The 17,047-nt window shown below is 36.0% G+C and overlaps 1 protein-coding gene and 1 non-coding gene across 33 annotated transcripts in view; both read right to left on the bottom strand.

Annotated features, from left to right (window-relative positions):
• Positions 1-17,047, bottom strand: part of SEC31A (SEC31 homolog A, COPII component) — a 72,633-nt gene that overhangs the window by 32,985 nt on the left and 22,601 nt on the right. For 14 of the 32 annotated variants that reach the window (XM_086704710.1, XM_086704717.1, XM_086704719.1 and 11 more), the window contains exons 8-14: positions 15,682-15,781; positions 12,202-12,363; positions 11,857-12,009; positions 5,776-6,012; positions 4,206-4,280; positions 2,332-2,370; positions 1,747-1,824 (exon numbers count right to left, since the gene is read on the bottom strand). In XM_086704710.1, coding sequence (XP_086560836.1) covers positions 1,747-1,824; positions 2,332-2,370; positions 4,206-4,280; positions 5,776-6,012; positions 11,857-12,009; positions 12,202-12,363; positions 15,682-15,781 — 844 coding nt within the window. The remainder of the gene's footprint in view (positions 1-1,746; positions 1,825-2,331; positions 2,371-4,205; positions 4,281-5,775; positions 6,013-11,856; positions 12,010-12,201; positions 12,364-15,681; positions 15,782-17,047) is intronic. The other 18 variants (XM_086704724.1, XM_086704727.1, XM_086704736.1 and 15 more) reach the window with 3 other exon arrangements.
• On the bottom strand, positions 6,372-6,477 carry LOC112859112 (U6 spliceosomal RNA). Its single transcript, XR_003223431.2, has one exon. It is a non-coding gene; the product is annotated as a U6 spliceosomal RNA (small nuclear RNA).

Here is a 17,047-nt window from a genome sequence, read left to right as displayed (position 1 = left end):
CTACTTATCAGTATATTTTCTTTCTTTAGAAGAAAAGAAACATAATGAAGGCATATTGCTGGCAAATAGTTTAAATGCTTTCTCTTCTATGCATAAAAAGTCACAAGAAGACAAAAATAAAATATATTAAAGAAATCATAGAGAAAAATTTAAAGAAAAAGATAGCTGTCTTGCAGGAGATAAAATAGCTATCTTCTGTGTGTGTTACCTATACATCTGAATGTAAACACCTAGTATTCAAAGTCAGGGGCATTTCTGGATTGGGGAATTTTAGTGCAGAGCACAGCATAGCATCATCAATGCTTAATTAGTTAATACTATTACAGAAGAATAGCTAAAACCTTAACTCTTTCCCTAATTACAGGGAAGCATTTTAGAACTTTAAAACAAAAACATTTTAGAGCTTAAATTATTCCTATTAATAAATAAATCAGATACTGATCTGATTATATTCACTAACTTCCAAAAAAACCCTTTTTTTAACTCACAATTTTTCAAATTTGCCTTCTAAGAAAACAATAAAATCTATTTATTGACTTCTGAAATGTAAATAATGGTGAAAAAAGCAGCTGATTACATATTGAGTATTTTCAATGTGTAAACTACTATGTCTGATAAACAAATAGCATCATCAAGGTAAAGGAGATGATCCTATCTCCTCAAACTTTTTTTGAATACTCCGAAAGTACACATTGGTGACTATCGTTTTGTTATGTGCATATTATTCTGATCTGTTCATTCATAAGTGTATTTCCAAATGGCCTTCTATTTGATAATACATAGTTAGTCTAGTTGTACATAAATGAAAGTGCATTTCTTCAAGGTATCCTACAATTCTGTATAGGTATTCCCAAAATTGGTTCAAAGTTTTACTAAGATTTTACACATATTCTTTATTTTCAGATTAAATAAATGTCAGAAGATCTACTTCTAAGGAAAGTTGTTTTTTTTAACAATTTTCTTGTAAAAGTCTAAATTTACTGATGAATTACTCTTATAACTTAGCAAAGGATTGTAAGAGACATTCCAGTCAAGGTATCTCTATACCACAAAGAACAATGAAAAAGTCAAAGATGAGATGAGAAACAAGAACGTGTTGATTAATTGTCCAAGATGAAATATAATTAGAAAGCAAGAAAAGTACAGAATTATTTAGTAGTGGTTAAAAAAAAAAAACCCAGAAAAACGAAAGGAAAAAAATTAATGATACAACTCTGTGTTCAAGGACTCTTTTTAACTGGTTATAAAAATTGTCAACTACAACTCATGACACGTTTATCATGTCAATCAAAAAATCATGACAGTTCAAATTAGTGAAAATTCCTATACCTGGATTCAAAGTTCAAGACTAATCTAGAAGCCTTTGTTTCTCACTGATCATAGGTCCTAAATATTAATGTGTCAAGAAAAAACATAAACTTTACATGCAATGCATTGTGGATTTCTGAGCAACATCTCTTTTCATTGTGACATGCTGATATCCATCTGACCGAATTAAGTCAATCTCATGTCAACTGTTAATTTTAAGACATATAATCCAGAAGCTAGGTCAGAGGACTAAAGATTTCACTGATGACAGTTCTGTCAAACTAGTAAATAGACTCCTACCCCAAAAATCTCTAAGAAAACAATATCTCCCAATTTCATTCTAGCACAAGTAGTCAAGCAAATTTTCCATATTTCAATGTGAGATAAACAAATATAACATACTTTACCAATGTAATTAAAAAGGAAAAAAATAAGTACCTCTCCCAAGAGCTGCTCTTCAGCAGCAGGGCTCTCCTCCCCATCACTCTGTGCTACTTGGTCAGAATCTTTAAGAGCCTTTGGTACACCAAACAATTACAGAGGAAGTTGAAGGACGTAGCATTAAAAGAATATTAGTGAACAAGGAAGACAAAAGACCAAACCAACAAAATTCAGAGCTAGTTTAATCATAAGAAGCAACACTAAGTAAATTTATTTAAGAAACACTAATAGAGGAAAAGCAAAGAGCCATGACTGCTAAAACTTTCCTTTCTCCCTCTCCCCCCACCCCCCATCAAATGTCCCTTGGGAACAGAGATCTTAACCTTAAGTATTTGAGCAGCCACTGATATTGTTTGCCCTCTTTCGCAAAATTCAAATATTGTCAAGAGAAAGGAATGCTCTACTAGCTAAACTTATACTATTTTAAAATGATAGTTATTCACTTATTAAAATATCTACAATCAGCATGTATTTTTACACTGTAAAGCAATAAAAAAGACACATGTCTTAAATTACATTTCCTTCTTTGTTATGACCTAAACCAAATTTTTGGAAGGTAGCTATTTTTAAAGGCCTTCTTACCACATCGGGTTCATCCACTTTGTTCAAGGCCAAAGCAATCTGAAATAAAAACAACAACTCACCTACTACATGGAATTCTATTTCAATGCATATAACAAATACTCACCTCTTTCTCCATTTTCATTGGCAAAATCCACAAAAATTCAGATCAAGGATGGTGTGTTTAAAAGAATAAAATCTGCTATTCGATGACAAACCTAACCTCAAAACAAGCATGTTTTCTTTTACTTTGTTTTAAATAACTATAATTAATTAAAAAAAATTTCTTCAGGCACTCACTATGGAAAGAACTGCTATTACAAGTATTTTGACAAACAGGTTCTATTTCTTCATTTTTGCTATCTGGCATTCAGCAAAACTTTTTTTTTTTTTTAATGTTTATTTATTTTTGACAGAGAGAGACAGAGAGACAGAGCATGAGCGGGGGAGGGGCAGAGAGAGAGGGAGACACAGAATCTGAAGCAGGCTCCAGGCTCTGAGCTGTCAGCACACAGCCCCACGTGGGGCTCGAACCCATAGACCGTGAGATCATGACCTGAGCCAAAGTCGGACACTCAACCGACTAAGCCACCCAGACGTCCCCAAAACTTTCATATTAATCTCTTACAAACCTACAAGTTATAGCACCAAGAAGTTCAGACTAATAATAAAATTAAATATAAAAAATATCTAAAGGATTGAGCAAAGACACACAGCCAATAAGCGGCAGAGCTGTGATGTGACATCGAAGGGTCACGAATCTTCATGGTGCTGAGCACTACTCAGAGTGCGTAGTATCTAAGCTGTACCATATATGCAACAACTCTGCAATGCTATAGAGAACTTTAGACACTCTGAAAGAACAACAAAGGGCTAATACAAATTACACAAAGAATCTAAAATATTTCCTTCAAGGTTTTCAAAGTCAGAGTGTTTTTCATGCTGTTCATGTCAATATTGTGGGATGAATAATAATTAAGCCCCTCTTTGAGAAGAAGACTGAAAAACTGGAATAGGACTTTCTTTTTATTTATTTTATTTTCATTTATTTTTTTAATGTTTTATTTTTAAGAGAGAGAGAGGGAGGGAGGGAGGGAGAGAGAGAGAGAGAGAGAGAGGGAGAGAGAGGATCCAAAGCAGCTTTGCACTGTCAGCACAGGGCCCGATGCGGGGCTCAAACTCATGAACTCGCGAGATCATGACCTGAGCTGAAGTCAGATGTTTAATTGACTGAGCCAGCCAGGTGCCCCAGGACTTTCTCTTTTTAAAAGGGAATCTTTTTATTAAGCAATTATTATTAAGCTGAATATTAAGCTAATCAATCAGACTTTTGTTTATTCAGGTTCAGTACAATAAATTGTCCTTGTTCCAAAATATTTACTACTTACTTGTCAGCTGGACCAACTCAATACAAAGTTTGGGAACGTGGGCTAAGGCATAAACAGTGAGGGTAGAAAATTGTGGTAACTTCAAACAGTACTCTATTCTTTATTACTTAAGCTGTAGTGAACATGGGGTGATCTCTAACAGTTTCCCCTTTTTCTCTTCCTCCAAGGCCACTGGTTACATACCCTCTTAAAATCTACGTGTTACTTCCAGTGTTTGAAGTTCAGAGCCTCTTATCTTCCAAGGCCCAATTCTACCCGATACAACACAGCTCATTAAATCAAGTTTGAATTATAGATGGTTCTGGCAGCTTTTAAATCCAGGTACAAGGTAAAGTTACACATTTAATAATATGTATTTAGAACTTTGGCAACCAAACACAAATTCTTATTAAATATATATTGAATGATTTGAGGTTATCTGTGTAGAAGTTTATAAAACAGAACACCTATGCTACATAAATATTTACTTTTATAAGCACAGCCTTTTAACCTTTCCCAGAAATTTACCTTCTTTCCTAGGTCTTCTTTTCTGTATCCTAGAAGTTCCAGGTATTTTCCCCGAGAATCATCCTCAAAGTTTACCTTTAAAAAGACATAGTCTTGAAATAAAGACCTGCATTTAAATTTTCAATTAACTGATCAAATTCCAAGTAGAATTATTTTTTTTTTTTAATTTTTTTTTTTTCAACGTTTATTTATTTTTGGGACAGAGAGAGACAGAGCATGAACGGGCGAGGGGCAGAGAGAGAGGGAGACACATAATCGGAAACAGGCTCCAGGCTCTGAGCCATCAGCCCAGAGCCCGACGCGGGGCTCGAACTCACGGACCGCGAGATCGTGACCTGGCTGAAGTCGGACGCTTAACCGACTGCGCCACCCAGGCGCCCCCCAAGTAGAATTATTAAAAATCATCAAAAATAAAGTCTACTGTATCAAGAAAAGTTTTCTTTTTTTTTTTTTTTAATTTTTTTTTTTTCAACGTTTATTTATTTTTGGGACAGAGAGAGACAGAGCATGAACAGGGGAGGGGCAGAGAGAGAGGGAGACACAGAATCGGAAGCAGGCTCCAGGCTCCGAGCCATCAGCCCAGAGCCTGACGCGGGGCTCAAACTCACGGACCGCGAGATCGTGACCTGGCTGAAGTCGGACGCTTAACCGACTGCGCCACCCAGGCGCCCCAAGGAAAGTTTTCTATATCTACTATATAGAAGACTCACTGAAAGAATCTCCAAAATATTTTTTAAATATCAAGTATACCAGTAATTAATTATCCTTGTTGAATAAAGCTTACTTTTATTTTTTAAGTAAACCCTATGCCTACTGTGGGGCTTGAACTCATGACCCCAAGATCAAGAGTCAAATGCTCTGCTGACAGAACCAGCCAGGCACTCCAAAGTTTAAACTATAATTTTTGTTAAGTACAAACTAAGTCACGTCCAATGGTTATATGCATGCAGAACCCAACACTATGGGGAACACTCAATGTCCTAAAACTCTCTCCCCAAATTCATAATTACAAGATATGAAATTCTATAATTTTAGAAGTTAACCTTGTTATATTCAAGATCTCTTTGGAAAATTCGGTATTAAGAAACAGACATTCCACTGGAGGCAAAATGACCAACCAAAAAACTCTATTTTCTATTGTCTTAAATGCAATGCAGTAAAAGGAATGAGAAATGCCTCCAACCTCTCTCCCCTGTAGCTTTTCCCTCTTTTCCCATTTTCCTTAACCGGATCTACTATAGAAATTATTCTATGTTTCTATTATACCTAACTCTATGTTATTAATTTTAAAATAGATCTGCTGAACGTTATGTCTCTCTCACTTAAATATAACTATTATGTCATTTTTTACTTATTAAAAGAAGTACTTCATATTATTAGGCCTTTCAAAGCAGAGAAGGAAGAACTCTCGACATAAAAATATGGTTGTGTGCTCTTCATGTTTCTTTAATTTCATCAAGAAGCTCCTGAAATCACAATCTTGTAATAATTTCTTTATTAAGACATATTTCAAATATAATGGGAATAGTTAAATTTGCAGATAATGAAATGGTTTTAATGACAACTTTACCTTCAAAAAGGACCATACGTTTTTTTCAAACTCAGTCTGAGAAGCATCAATTTTTTTCTGACAATAACTGACAAATCCTTGTGACTGCACAACCTGCTGAAGTTGGTCCGATCTGCTGAGGAATTCCTTTTCTGTTACAACCTGACTAATGAACACAGGGCGTGGCTGCTGCTGCTGCTCAGCTCCCTGCTGAGACTGCATTCTGACATTCTCAAAGGTAACCAGTTTGCCTCCAAACTAGAAAAGAACAAATGAACAAAGTCACTCTCAACCACAAGGATAAGGCCAAAACTTGCACTTACTGTAAAACCTGCTAACGGAAAGAACTATGGTCTTAAAATCTATCACTCTGGATAAAGTTAGCTGATACAGTATCCCATACTCCACTGTCTGACCTTGATCTTCAATTACTATTCTTATTACCTACTACCTTCTAGATAAAATGTACTATTTACTGTGCCCCATAATTTCTCACCTACTTGTTTACACCAACTTCTACATACTCAATGTTCCTTCTCTTCAAGGCCTGGGCAAATGTCACCTCTTCCACCTCAGATGTCCTCAATATATCATAGATCTTTTTTTTTTCTTCTTCCAAAAATGTGGAAGCTTCACGAATCTGTGTGTCATCCTTGCACAGGGGCCATGCTAATCTTCTCTGCATCGTTCCAATTTTATCATATGTGCTGCCCAAGCGAGCACTATAGACCTCTTTTGACTCAACTATTAGCTATATGTATTTGCCTCACCTTCTGTCCTAGGCTCTAAGTTTTAAAGGGTGGCAGAATATGCCCCTCCAAAATATCCCATTTGGCATAAGGATTATTTGGAGCTAAAGACTACTTGAAAGACAGCAGGAAAGAAAGGCACCCTGACCTGCCTTTTTTTTTTTTTTAATATTTATTTATTTTGAGAGAGAGAGAGAGAGAAAAAGAGAATGAGCTGGGGAGGGACAGAGAGAGAGAAAGAGAGAGAGAGACAAAGACAGAGACAGAGATGGAGGGAGGGGGGAGAGAGAGAGGGACAGAGACAGGGAGAGGGAGAGGGAGAGAGAGAGAGAGAGAGAGAGAGAGAGAGAGAGAGAGAGAGGATCCCAAGCAGATTCTACACTGTCAGCGTGGACCCTGACTCGGGGGTTGGAACTCACAAACCACAAGATCATGACTTGAGCTGATATCAAGAGTTGGACGCTTAACTGGCTGAGCCATCCAGGTGCCTCTGACTTCCTCTTTTCTTCCTAAAAGCAGGAGATGAAACTCCCATGTGAGAGTTGCCCTGTCTATTCCAGGGGGAAAGAAACATTCTTATCACCAGAGGTGGGAGTCAGGCTGAGAGAAATATATACAAAGAGACTTGTTAAATGATAATTATCTCCCTTTAGTCTCTTTAAATATTTTAGGTACAACTGCCATTTTTTGTTCAACCTAGTATATAAGCACTTAGGTTTTGCCATTTGTTTGCATCTTCATTTCCCAATGAGGGCCCAGGTATACATAAAAATTTGTATGCTTTTCTCCTGTTAATTTGTCTTGTCAATTTAATTCTCAGGCCCAGGTGAAAATCCTAGGAGGGTAGATGCAAAGTTCTGCCTCTCCTATACTTCCAAGGAAGGTTCTGTGGTTCTGTATCTACTGAGTCTTGTATCTCCTACAGTACCTACAATACCTTGTATATAGCAAATATACAGTTAATATCTGATTTATTTATACAAATAAATATAGGTAAGGAAGGAAGCACAGAACCAAACTTCATCCTTCATACTCAGTAATTTTTGTATAAGGATTATGGTTTTTACATAAACTTATTTTTTTTAATGTTTATATATTTTTGAGAGAGAGAGACAGAGTGAGAATGGGGTAGAGGCAGAGAGATAATAGGGGGACACAGAATCCGAAGCAAGCTCCAGGCTCTGAGCTGTCAGCACAGAGCCTGATGCAGGGCTCGAACTCATGAATCACAAGGTCATGACCTGAGCTGAAGTCGGGCCCTTAACCGACTGAGCCACCCATGGTGCCCCCATAAGCTTGTCTTTTTAAATGTTTACTATGTTCAAAGTTTTTGTTATGTCATGCACTCTAGGAAATACCAAGAAAACATAAACCACTATCTTTATGGAATTTAACATGAAAATACAACTGAAACAATAGGCACTTGTAGGTTCTAAATGTGGTGCAGGTAATACCACACAGGATATGGAACTTTACAGAAAGGCAAAACTGCTAGGTTTCCCCAAATTTTAGGGGAGTTGATGAAACTGCACCCTCCAAAACCAAGACCTAAACTGGGTTTCACAAGAGGATTTACCCATTTACTTGGTTCTATGTAATAATATAATGTCACTTAATTGCAATAATGGTAAGTGCTGCCTGTTAGTCATCATTTTTTCAAATCAACCAAAACAAATATGGATATTGAACACAATAAAAATATTTTTAAAGTCTTAACAATATAAAAATACTGTAATTTACCAAAATTGGTAGAAATAAGAAATTGGAAAAATTGGAAGGAAGCGTAAATGTACGAATTTAATACTGCACAGAAGAGTTTTAATTAATACCATATGAAGTTGATATATCAAGACATGGACATTTAGGTATATTATTTACACTTATAAAGATAATCACAAAAATAACCCTAACTTCTAAAACTTCAATGGCAACCTAAAGATATTTGAGGGGGACACTGAATTCTACCCCTCATGTCCACAGAGAGGGCATTTTTCTTGCATTCTGTAAGAGGAACTAGCAGAAGAAGAACACTTCCAGCCTCTTCTGTCCTTCGCACTCTCCTGGAAGAGAACTGACTGATGTTCTTCAGGAAAGAAATGCAACATGCTCACATCAGCTCTTCAGGGCTTCTTTTTGTACCTTTCTTCATAAAGCAATAGTGCATATAGATAAGCTGCCAGCATCTTTAAAGAAAGCCCTCCAGTACTTGGACTTGCCTGTAACTAGGTTAGTAAGGCTGCCTAATGCACGGGTGAAGCTAAAAAAAAAAAAAGTCATCAAATCAGAAACTGAAAATATAGAAGCAAACAAAACAGCCCAGCTCTCACAGTCTATGTTCTAGTTTGTTAAAAGGTACATTATGGTTGAACACATCTAAACTATAGCCTCCAATCGAGCTTATGGCAGCACTAAAGCTGATATTTTGATTCTCCATCTCTCTTATTTGGTTTTAAACTCATATGGGGAAGAAAAGAGTGTTATTTATTGTCTTTATAATACTCCAATACTAGTAAGTAGAGGAGGGTGAATGGGGAGGAGGAAGACGTTCACTTCTCATTCCAAAGATAAATATATAGTGAACGCTTTCTATTTGTCAGGCACCATTCTAGGCACTAAAAACATACCTGGGAACTAGACAGTCTGTCCTCAAGAAGCTTATATTTGGGGGATCTTTTCTGAACAGGTGGTTTTCTTTTAAACCTTGTACATATACAATTTTAAAATAATAAATTATCAATTACTTAGGGAAGGAAGGTACTAACTAGATGAATGGTTGGGATTCAGTAAAGAAAGTGGAAAGTCATAAAGGAAAAAATTCAAAGGCAGGAGTACAGATGGTAGAGAAAACTAAACAGGAATGATGACACTAATTAAATCCAAAGAATGGATTTATGAGTGACATAATCAAAGGTCTATTTTAGGAAGATTAATCTAGAGTATGTAGTATAGATTGGAGGGGGAATAGATAAGCAATAGACATGCAATCATATAACAGCTCAGTGTGAAAAGATGAAAAATTAGGCAGAGTAACCACAATGTAAAAAGAAGAATTAAATCCAAGAGATTTATCAAGAGAGCAATATCTGGACCTAAGGAATGAATACAAGAGGTCAAAGGAAAAGTTCTAAGCCTGATTAATAGAAGAATGATATCAAGAACTCAGTAGTAGCTGCAGAGATAATTCATTCAGTTTTGGTAAAAGTGAATATACAGAATTCTATGTTGTGTACAAATTCTGTTACAATGATGGGAAGTTGAATAATATGTTTATTTTTTTAAGTAATCTCTACCTGCAGTGTGGGACTTGAACTCATGACCCCAAGATCAAGAGTCTCATATTCTACCGACTGAGCCAGCCAGCCACCTCAAATAATGTAAGTTTACTATCTTAGTTTTAGGCATTATCACCAACAGACTCACTCTCATCATTATGCACAGGAGGCATCAGATTAGGTTGACAGTAGAAGAGCTAAAATCTTTATATCTGTAAGATTAGACAAGTTCTTTAATTTCTCTGTGCTTCTCTTTATCTACAAAACAGAGGTAATAGTAATAGCTATTTTATAAGCAGTTCTGAGAATTAAATGTTACTATATGCAAAATGCTTAGAACAATGTCTGGCACACAGTACATAAATATACTTTAGCTATTAAAAAAATACACTTCAGCTATTAATATTACTACTAATGAAATTTTATTTTACCTGTAGGTTGTATGAAGAAAGTAACCCAACACTGGACAAATGGTCTGTTCTATACAAGACTTAAAAGCAGTAGTGAAATAAGAATATTTAGGAAAGGACTTTATTTCTTCTTTCTGATCTACCAGAGTTTTCTAAGCTGAAGTTTTTCTAAGCTGAAGTCATTAATTTGACAATGATATAGATGTAATACCAAAAGCACAGGCAACAAAAGCAAAAATAGACAAATGAGGCTTCTGTTCAGAAAGTAAACAATCAACAGTAAAAAAAGCTACCTACAGAATGGGAGAAAATATTTACAAATCATTTATCTGTTAACATTCAGAGTTAACATTTAGAATCCATAAAGAACTCCTATAACTCAGTGACAAAAAAAACCCAAAAACAACCTGATTAAAAAATGAGCAAAGGACTTGAACAGACATTTCTCCAAAGATGACATACAGACGGCCAACAGATACATGAAAAGATGCTCCACACATCACTAATCATTAGGAAAATGCAAATCAAACCACAATGAGATTATCATCTCCCACCCGTTGACTATTATCTAAAAAAATTAAAAAACAGCATGTTAGTGAGGATGTGGAAAAATTAGAACCCATGTGCACTGTTGATGGGAATGTAAAATGGTACAGCCACTATGGGAAACAGTAGGGAGGCTCGTTAAAAAATTAAAAATAGAATTACCATAAGATCCAGCAATCCTACTTCTGGGTATATATCCAAAAGAATTGAAAATAGGATCTCAAAGACATATTTGCACACGAATGTTCATTGCAGCATTATTCATAATAGCAAGAGGTGGAAGCAAACTAAATGTCCACAGATAAATTAATGGATAAAGAAAATGTGGACTATTTCTCAGCCTTTTAAAAGTAGGAAATCTTGTCAGACACTGCAACACCTTGAGGACCTTATGCTATGTGAAACAAATCAATCACAAAAAGACAAATATTGCATGATTCCATTTATATGAGGTATTGATAGTTGTCAAACTCAGAGAAACAGAAAGTAAAATTTGATTACCAGGGGCTAGGGAAGGGGAAAACGAGCAGTTGCTGTTCAATAGTAAAAGAGTTTAAGTTTTACAAGATAAAAAAGTTCTGATGATCTGTTGTACAACAAACGTATTTAGTTAACATACTGTAATTTACACTTAAACATGATTACGATGGTAAATTTCGTTACATATTTTTACCATAAAAAAAAAAGAAATTGGCAATTAAAAAAAAGTTGCAAGGAATAAAGAGAAGGAAGGAGGACACACAGATACACTTTCCTCCAAATTAAAAAAAAAAAAGAAAATGAAGAAGAGAAAATTATGAAGGAAGGAGAGAGAGAGAGAAGGAAGGCAAGTTTAATAAGGGGATGGACAGTGTGATGGTTGTACTACGATGTAAATGTACTTAATGCCATTGAACTATATGTTTCTAAATGGCTAACATGGTAAATTTTATGTTATGTATATTTTACCACAATTTAAAGTAAAAAACAAAGTAGGTCCTATTTTTCCTGAGAAACCATTTTGAATAATGAAAAATCTACAGACATATTTCACACTCAATCTTCTTCCATCTGAGTGATCCTATAAGAACCCTTTACTAAAAGAAGTCCTTTGTGCTTATGGACCATAAAAACAAATCCACCTACTGAAAAGGAAGCACCAACAGGCCTTCGGATCCACTTGGGTGGCTTCTTCAGAGGCAACACTATACTATGCTGAGCAGTTTGCTGAGGAATTTGTAATGGTGGAAGGGGCTGTCCTGTGCCAAAGGGATCAAGATTCCCAAAAGATGATGAGAGCTAAAAAAAATAATGCAAGTATAATTTATATGAGATTATATTACATGTTTTCAAGTCATACTCAAGAAATATTTTTATCACAATTATCCAATTAATCCATAGCATTGATAGTAAAGTCATTTTCAAAATAATACCATGATAAGATGATATTTTTCAATTGTTACGATTTAAAAGCTTAACGCTTTCTATTACCTTGTCAACTTGTTTCTGCCTTAAGCCATCTGCGCTCCCACCCATGATAGAGTAAACGCTGATTCGCCCATCAAAGGAAGCAGCTGATAAGACAGCAGGATTTCTGGGACACCACTGAATATCAAAGCACCACTGTGTGTTGGTGGGAAGTTCATATAACACCTAAGCAACAACAACAAAAAGTCAGAAAACAGTATAGCCACTTTACAGCCAAAACACCTGTATTAATATGATTAACAAGTGCAGCTTAATTAAATAATTCCTTTTAGAAAGAGTCTTGAGCCAGGAAAAAAAAAAATTATAAATACTTGTTTAAAATATTAGAAGCCCATTTTGATGATCTATTATGATAAAAATAATAATGCTTATTCAAAGTTTCAATCAAATTTAGAAGAAGTGCGTATTAAAAACTAAGGTTTTCCTGTTTTTATTGAAATGGTAGTAGTGGGTGCATCTGAAAGACCAGAAAAATCTATTATAGTAAGCTTGTTAAACTCAAAGATAATGGTCTTCTGCTCTTTTGCTTGCCAAGATCCAAACAACCATAATTAAACTATTTGAAGACCAAATTTAAAAAATAACCTCAAGGAGGAAGAATTCACTGAGAATTTGGCTTTTACTCAAGCAAAACCATGTATACAGCTTTCTTATTACTGCAAAATAGAAACATATTTAGCATAAACAGTTTTCTTTAAAAGGAAACAATATGGAAAAACTATAAAAAATGGTTGATATAAAACATTTACAATGTAATAATTATTGCTAACTCAAAGTTAGTGTGATGCTAATTGATGCTTATAGGAACAAAAGTTTTATGGTTTTTTTTTTTTTTTAAACTTTTTTTTTTTTTTCCCAACGTTTATTTATTTTTGGGACAGAGAGAGACAGAGCATGAACGGGGGAGGGGCAGAGAGAGAGGGAGACACAGAATCAGAAACAGGCTCCAGGCTCTGAGCCATCAGCCCAGAGCCCGACGCGGGGCTCGAACTCACGGACCGCGAGATCGTGACCTGGCTGAAGTCGGACGCTTAACCGACTGCGCCACCCAGGCGCCCCAAAAGTTTTATGGTTTTAAGAAGTCAAGGGGCGCCTGGGTGTCTAAGTCTTGGTTAAGCGTCCCACTTCGGCTCAGGTCAAGATCTCACAGTTCGTGGGTTCCAGCCCCTCATGGAGCTCTGTGCTATCAGCTCGGAGCCTGGAGCCTGCTTCAGATTCTGTGTCTCCCTCTCTCTCTGCCCCTCCCCCGTTCATGCTCTGTTTCTCTCTGTCCCACAAATAAATAAACGTTGAAAATAAATAAATAAATAAATAAATAAACAAACATTAAAAAATTAAAAAAAAAAAGAAGTCAAATTATCTTAAATTTGACTCAGACATTTTGAATGTTTTACTTTATAAGAAAACAACTAAGTGAAAGGCATTTAGCCTGCTCATCTTTTTTTTTTAGTTTTTTTAATGTTTATTTTTTTATTTTTTATTTTTGAGAGAGAGAGAGAAAGAGAGAGAGAGAGAGAGAGAGAATGAAAGGAGACACAGAATCCAAAGCAGGCTCCAGGCTCTAAGCTGTCAGGACAGAGACTGACATGGGGCTCGAACCCATGAACCATGAGATCATGACCTGAGCTGACGCCGGACAGTTAACCGCCTGAGCCACCCAGGCACCCCTAGCCTGCTTGTCTTTAAGGCTTAAGGTTGATAAGACTCATAGCTTCAAATGTGAATCACTGGTCTGTTCCTAATTTGCATCTGAATAAAAATCTACTAAAGTTTTTAGTTGCAGCATGTACTAAAAGTTTATTCCTTCAAATTCTAAGCACACACAACTAATCATATGCAAAAATTCATTTTATCAAATCATATAATTAAGAATATTAGAGTAATTTCCATGATTCTGAACTCACTTGGGAAGGCACAGTATAAAATGCAAGATTTTATTATTTGGTCTACAAATCACATGAGGCAAAACTTACTATTTTAATTTTTTTCTCCTATGTCCCCTAACTTTTAAAAAATTTTTTGAGAGAGAAAGAGTGCATGCTTGCTAGCAGGAAAGGGCAGAGAGAGAGGGAGAGAGAAAAATCTCAAGCAGGCTCTGTGCTGCCAGTGCAGAGCCTGACGTGGGCTCAAATTCACACACTGTGAGATCATGACCTGAGCTGAAATCAAGAATCAGATGCTTAACTGACTGAGACACCTGGGTGCCCTATGTCCCCTAACTTTAATGTTTCTATATTCTTACAGATATCACTGCATCTGAAAATTTTAAACCACAAATCAAATAACAAAAGTGCTTGTTTCTATCTTAATATTATAGATTAAAACCTATTGAAGATATTCTTATATTTGCTAGCATTCTATCAGAGTAACTAGCAAAACACTTACAATAATCTATCATAATTATAGAAGGTAAAAGTTGAAAAGCTGTAAGTAATATCTATGGTCTTGATGGGTTAAATAGGTAATGGGATTAAGGAGTGCACTTTGTGATGAGCACAGGGTGATGTATGAAAGTGTTGAATTACCATATTGTACACTTGAAACTAATATAACACTGTATGTTAGCTAACTGGAGTGAAAATAAAAACTTAAAAAAAAAATCTATGATCTCTTCCCCAATACTGAAAAAGACGGAAGCCATTCATTCAACTAAGAAAAATAATTTTTAATAGTTAAGAGATTTTTTAGCCCATTAACTTAACCCAAAGCAATTAAAAGCAATTAAGTTATATTTATATGACATTTATATTTAATAAGGGGTAAAATTTCCTACATCTAAATTTCTATGGGTAGGACATATGACAAATATTATATTGTGATGTATTATATTCCTGCTGTATAGTTCAGAAGAGAGATTGAAAACATACATCTACTTGGGCTCCTGGGTGGCTCCAATTCTTGACATCGGCTCTGGTTGTGATCTCACAGTTGTGAGTTCAAACCCTGTGTCAGGCTCCATGCTGAGGATGGAGTCTGCTTGGGAATCTCTCTCTTTCCCTCTCTCTCTGCCACTCCCTTGTGCACGTTCTCTCTCTCTCAAAATAAATAAACATGAAAAAACAAAAAACAAACAAACCAACAAAAAAACCCATACATTTACTGATTTCCAAAAGTCAGGATCTTCAGAAATGGGAAAGCAGGAAAAAGACCCAAACTTTGAAGACACCGATTTCCAGAGATCACGTTAAATAAATCAAATGAAGTATTTCTGAGTGTAGGTAAACACAGTTTATTGGAAATGGGGAGTGGGAGATGGTTACTAATTTCAAATATACTATTTCAGTGGCTGATTTTCTTAGAAGAAACAGCTGAGCTTAGATAATGTTCCTGATAAAATCTCTGCTAGATTAACATCTCACACATACCTCCATCTCTTGTCTTTAATTATAATAATACACTAAAGAATCCTTATGGAAAATTTCTTATTCATCTAGAGATAAAATTATACTGGCTGTAAGCTGGAGAAACATTTCCTCCCCATACCTCTCCTGTGTTTGGGTTGGAGCAGAGAATCTTAGCATCTTTTCCACAGCTCAGCAACAATTCAGGATCTGCCATGCTCCAAGCAATTGCCAAAATCCCCCTATAAAAAACACGAGGTGAAGAAATTTTTAATCTTGAGAAAACCAAGTCTCCAAATGATTCCTGCTTAGGCTTTGGAGAAACATATTGCTAATAGAAGTGTAATTTAATATAATCTTTCTGGAAAGCAATTTAGGAATGTGTATGTTCTTTGATCACTGAAAAGATATTCAATATCCTCTCATAATCAGGGAAATACAGTATAGGAAAAGAACTCAAATTGTTTAAGACTGGCTTTTGCTTCCAACATTATATTTTTAAAAAGTTAAAACTGGGGTGCCTGGGTGGCTCAGTCGGTTAAGCGTCCGACTTCAGCTCAGGTCATGATCTCGCGGTCCGTGAGTTCGAGCCCTGCGTCGGGCTCTGTGCTGACCGCTCAGAGCCTGGAGCCTGTTTCAGATTCTGTGTCTCCCTCTCTCTCTGACCCTCCCCCATTCATGCTCTGTCTCTCTCTGTCTCAAAAATAAATAAACGTTAAAAAAAAATTAAAAAAAAAAAAAAAAGAGTCCGACTTCGCCTCCAGTCATGATCTCATGGTTCGTGAGTTTGAGCCCCGCATTGGGCTCTGTGCTGACAGCTCAGAGCCTGAAGCCTGCTTCAGATTCCGTCTGTCTGTCTGTCTGTCTGTCTGTCTCTCTCTCTCTCTGACCCTCCCATGCTCATGCTCTCTCTTTGTCTCTCAAAAGTAAATGTTAAAAAAAATTAAAAAGAAAAAGTTAAAATCTTTGTAAAAATTATAAGGACAGTAAGATGTACAGCCTTATATTCCTCACCCTGACTCACTGATTTGGCCACATTTACTTAATGTGTTTCTCTCCCTCTCTCTCTCTCTCTCTCTCCACATATACACTGACCACTTGAGAGTTAATTGCAGATACTATGACATGTCACCCCTACACTTATCTCTGAGGATATAAACATTCTTCTATGTAGCCATAATACAATTACATACTGAAAATATTTATTATTTATATGTAGCATTTAAAAATATATAGTCTGGGGGCGCCTGGGTGGCTCAGTTGGTTAAGTGTCCGACTTCGGCTCAGGTCATCATCTCGCGGTTTGTGGGTTTGAGCCCCGCGTCAGGCTCTGTGCTAACAGTTCAGAGTCTGGAGCTTGCTTCAGATTCTGTGTTTCCCTCTCTCTCTGCCTCTCCCCCACTCATGCTCTGTCTACCCTTTCTCTCAAAAATAAACATCAAAAAAATTTTTTTAAATAAAAATATATAGTCTACATTCAAATTTCCACAATTGTATCAATAATATAC

The sequence above is a fragment of the Puma concolor genome, chromosome B1, assembly GCF_028749965.1.
Source record: "Puma concolor isolate L17-30 chromosome B1, mPumCon1.1.hap2, whole genome shotgun sequence".
Classification (NCBI taxonomy): Eukaryota; Metazoa; Chordata; class Mammalia; order Carnivora; family Felidae; genus Puma; species Puma concolor.
The sequence above is the reverse complement of the archived record's forward strand: the minus strand, read 5'-3'. Positions and strand labels throughout refer to the sequence as shown.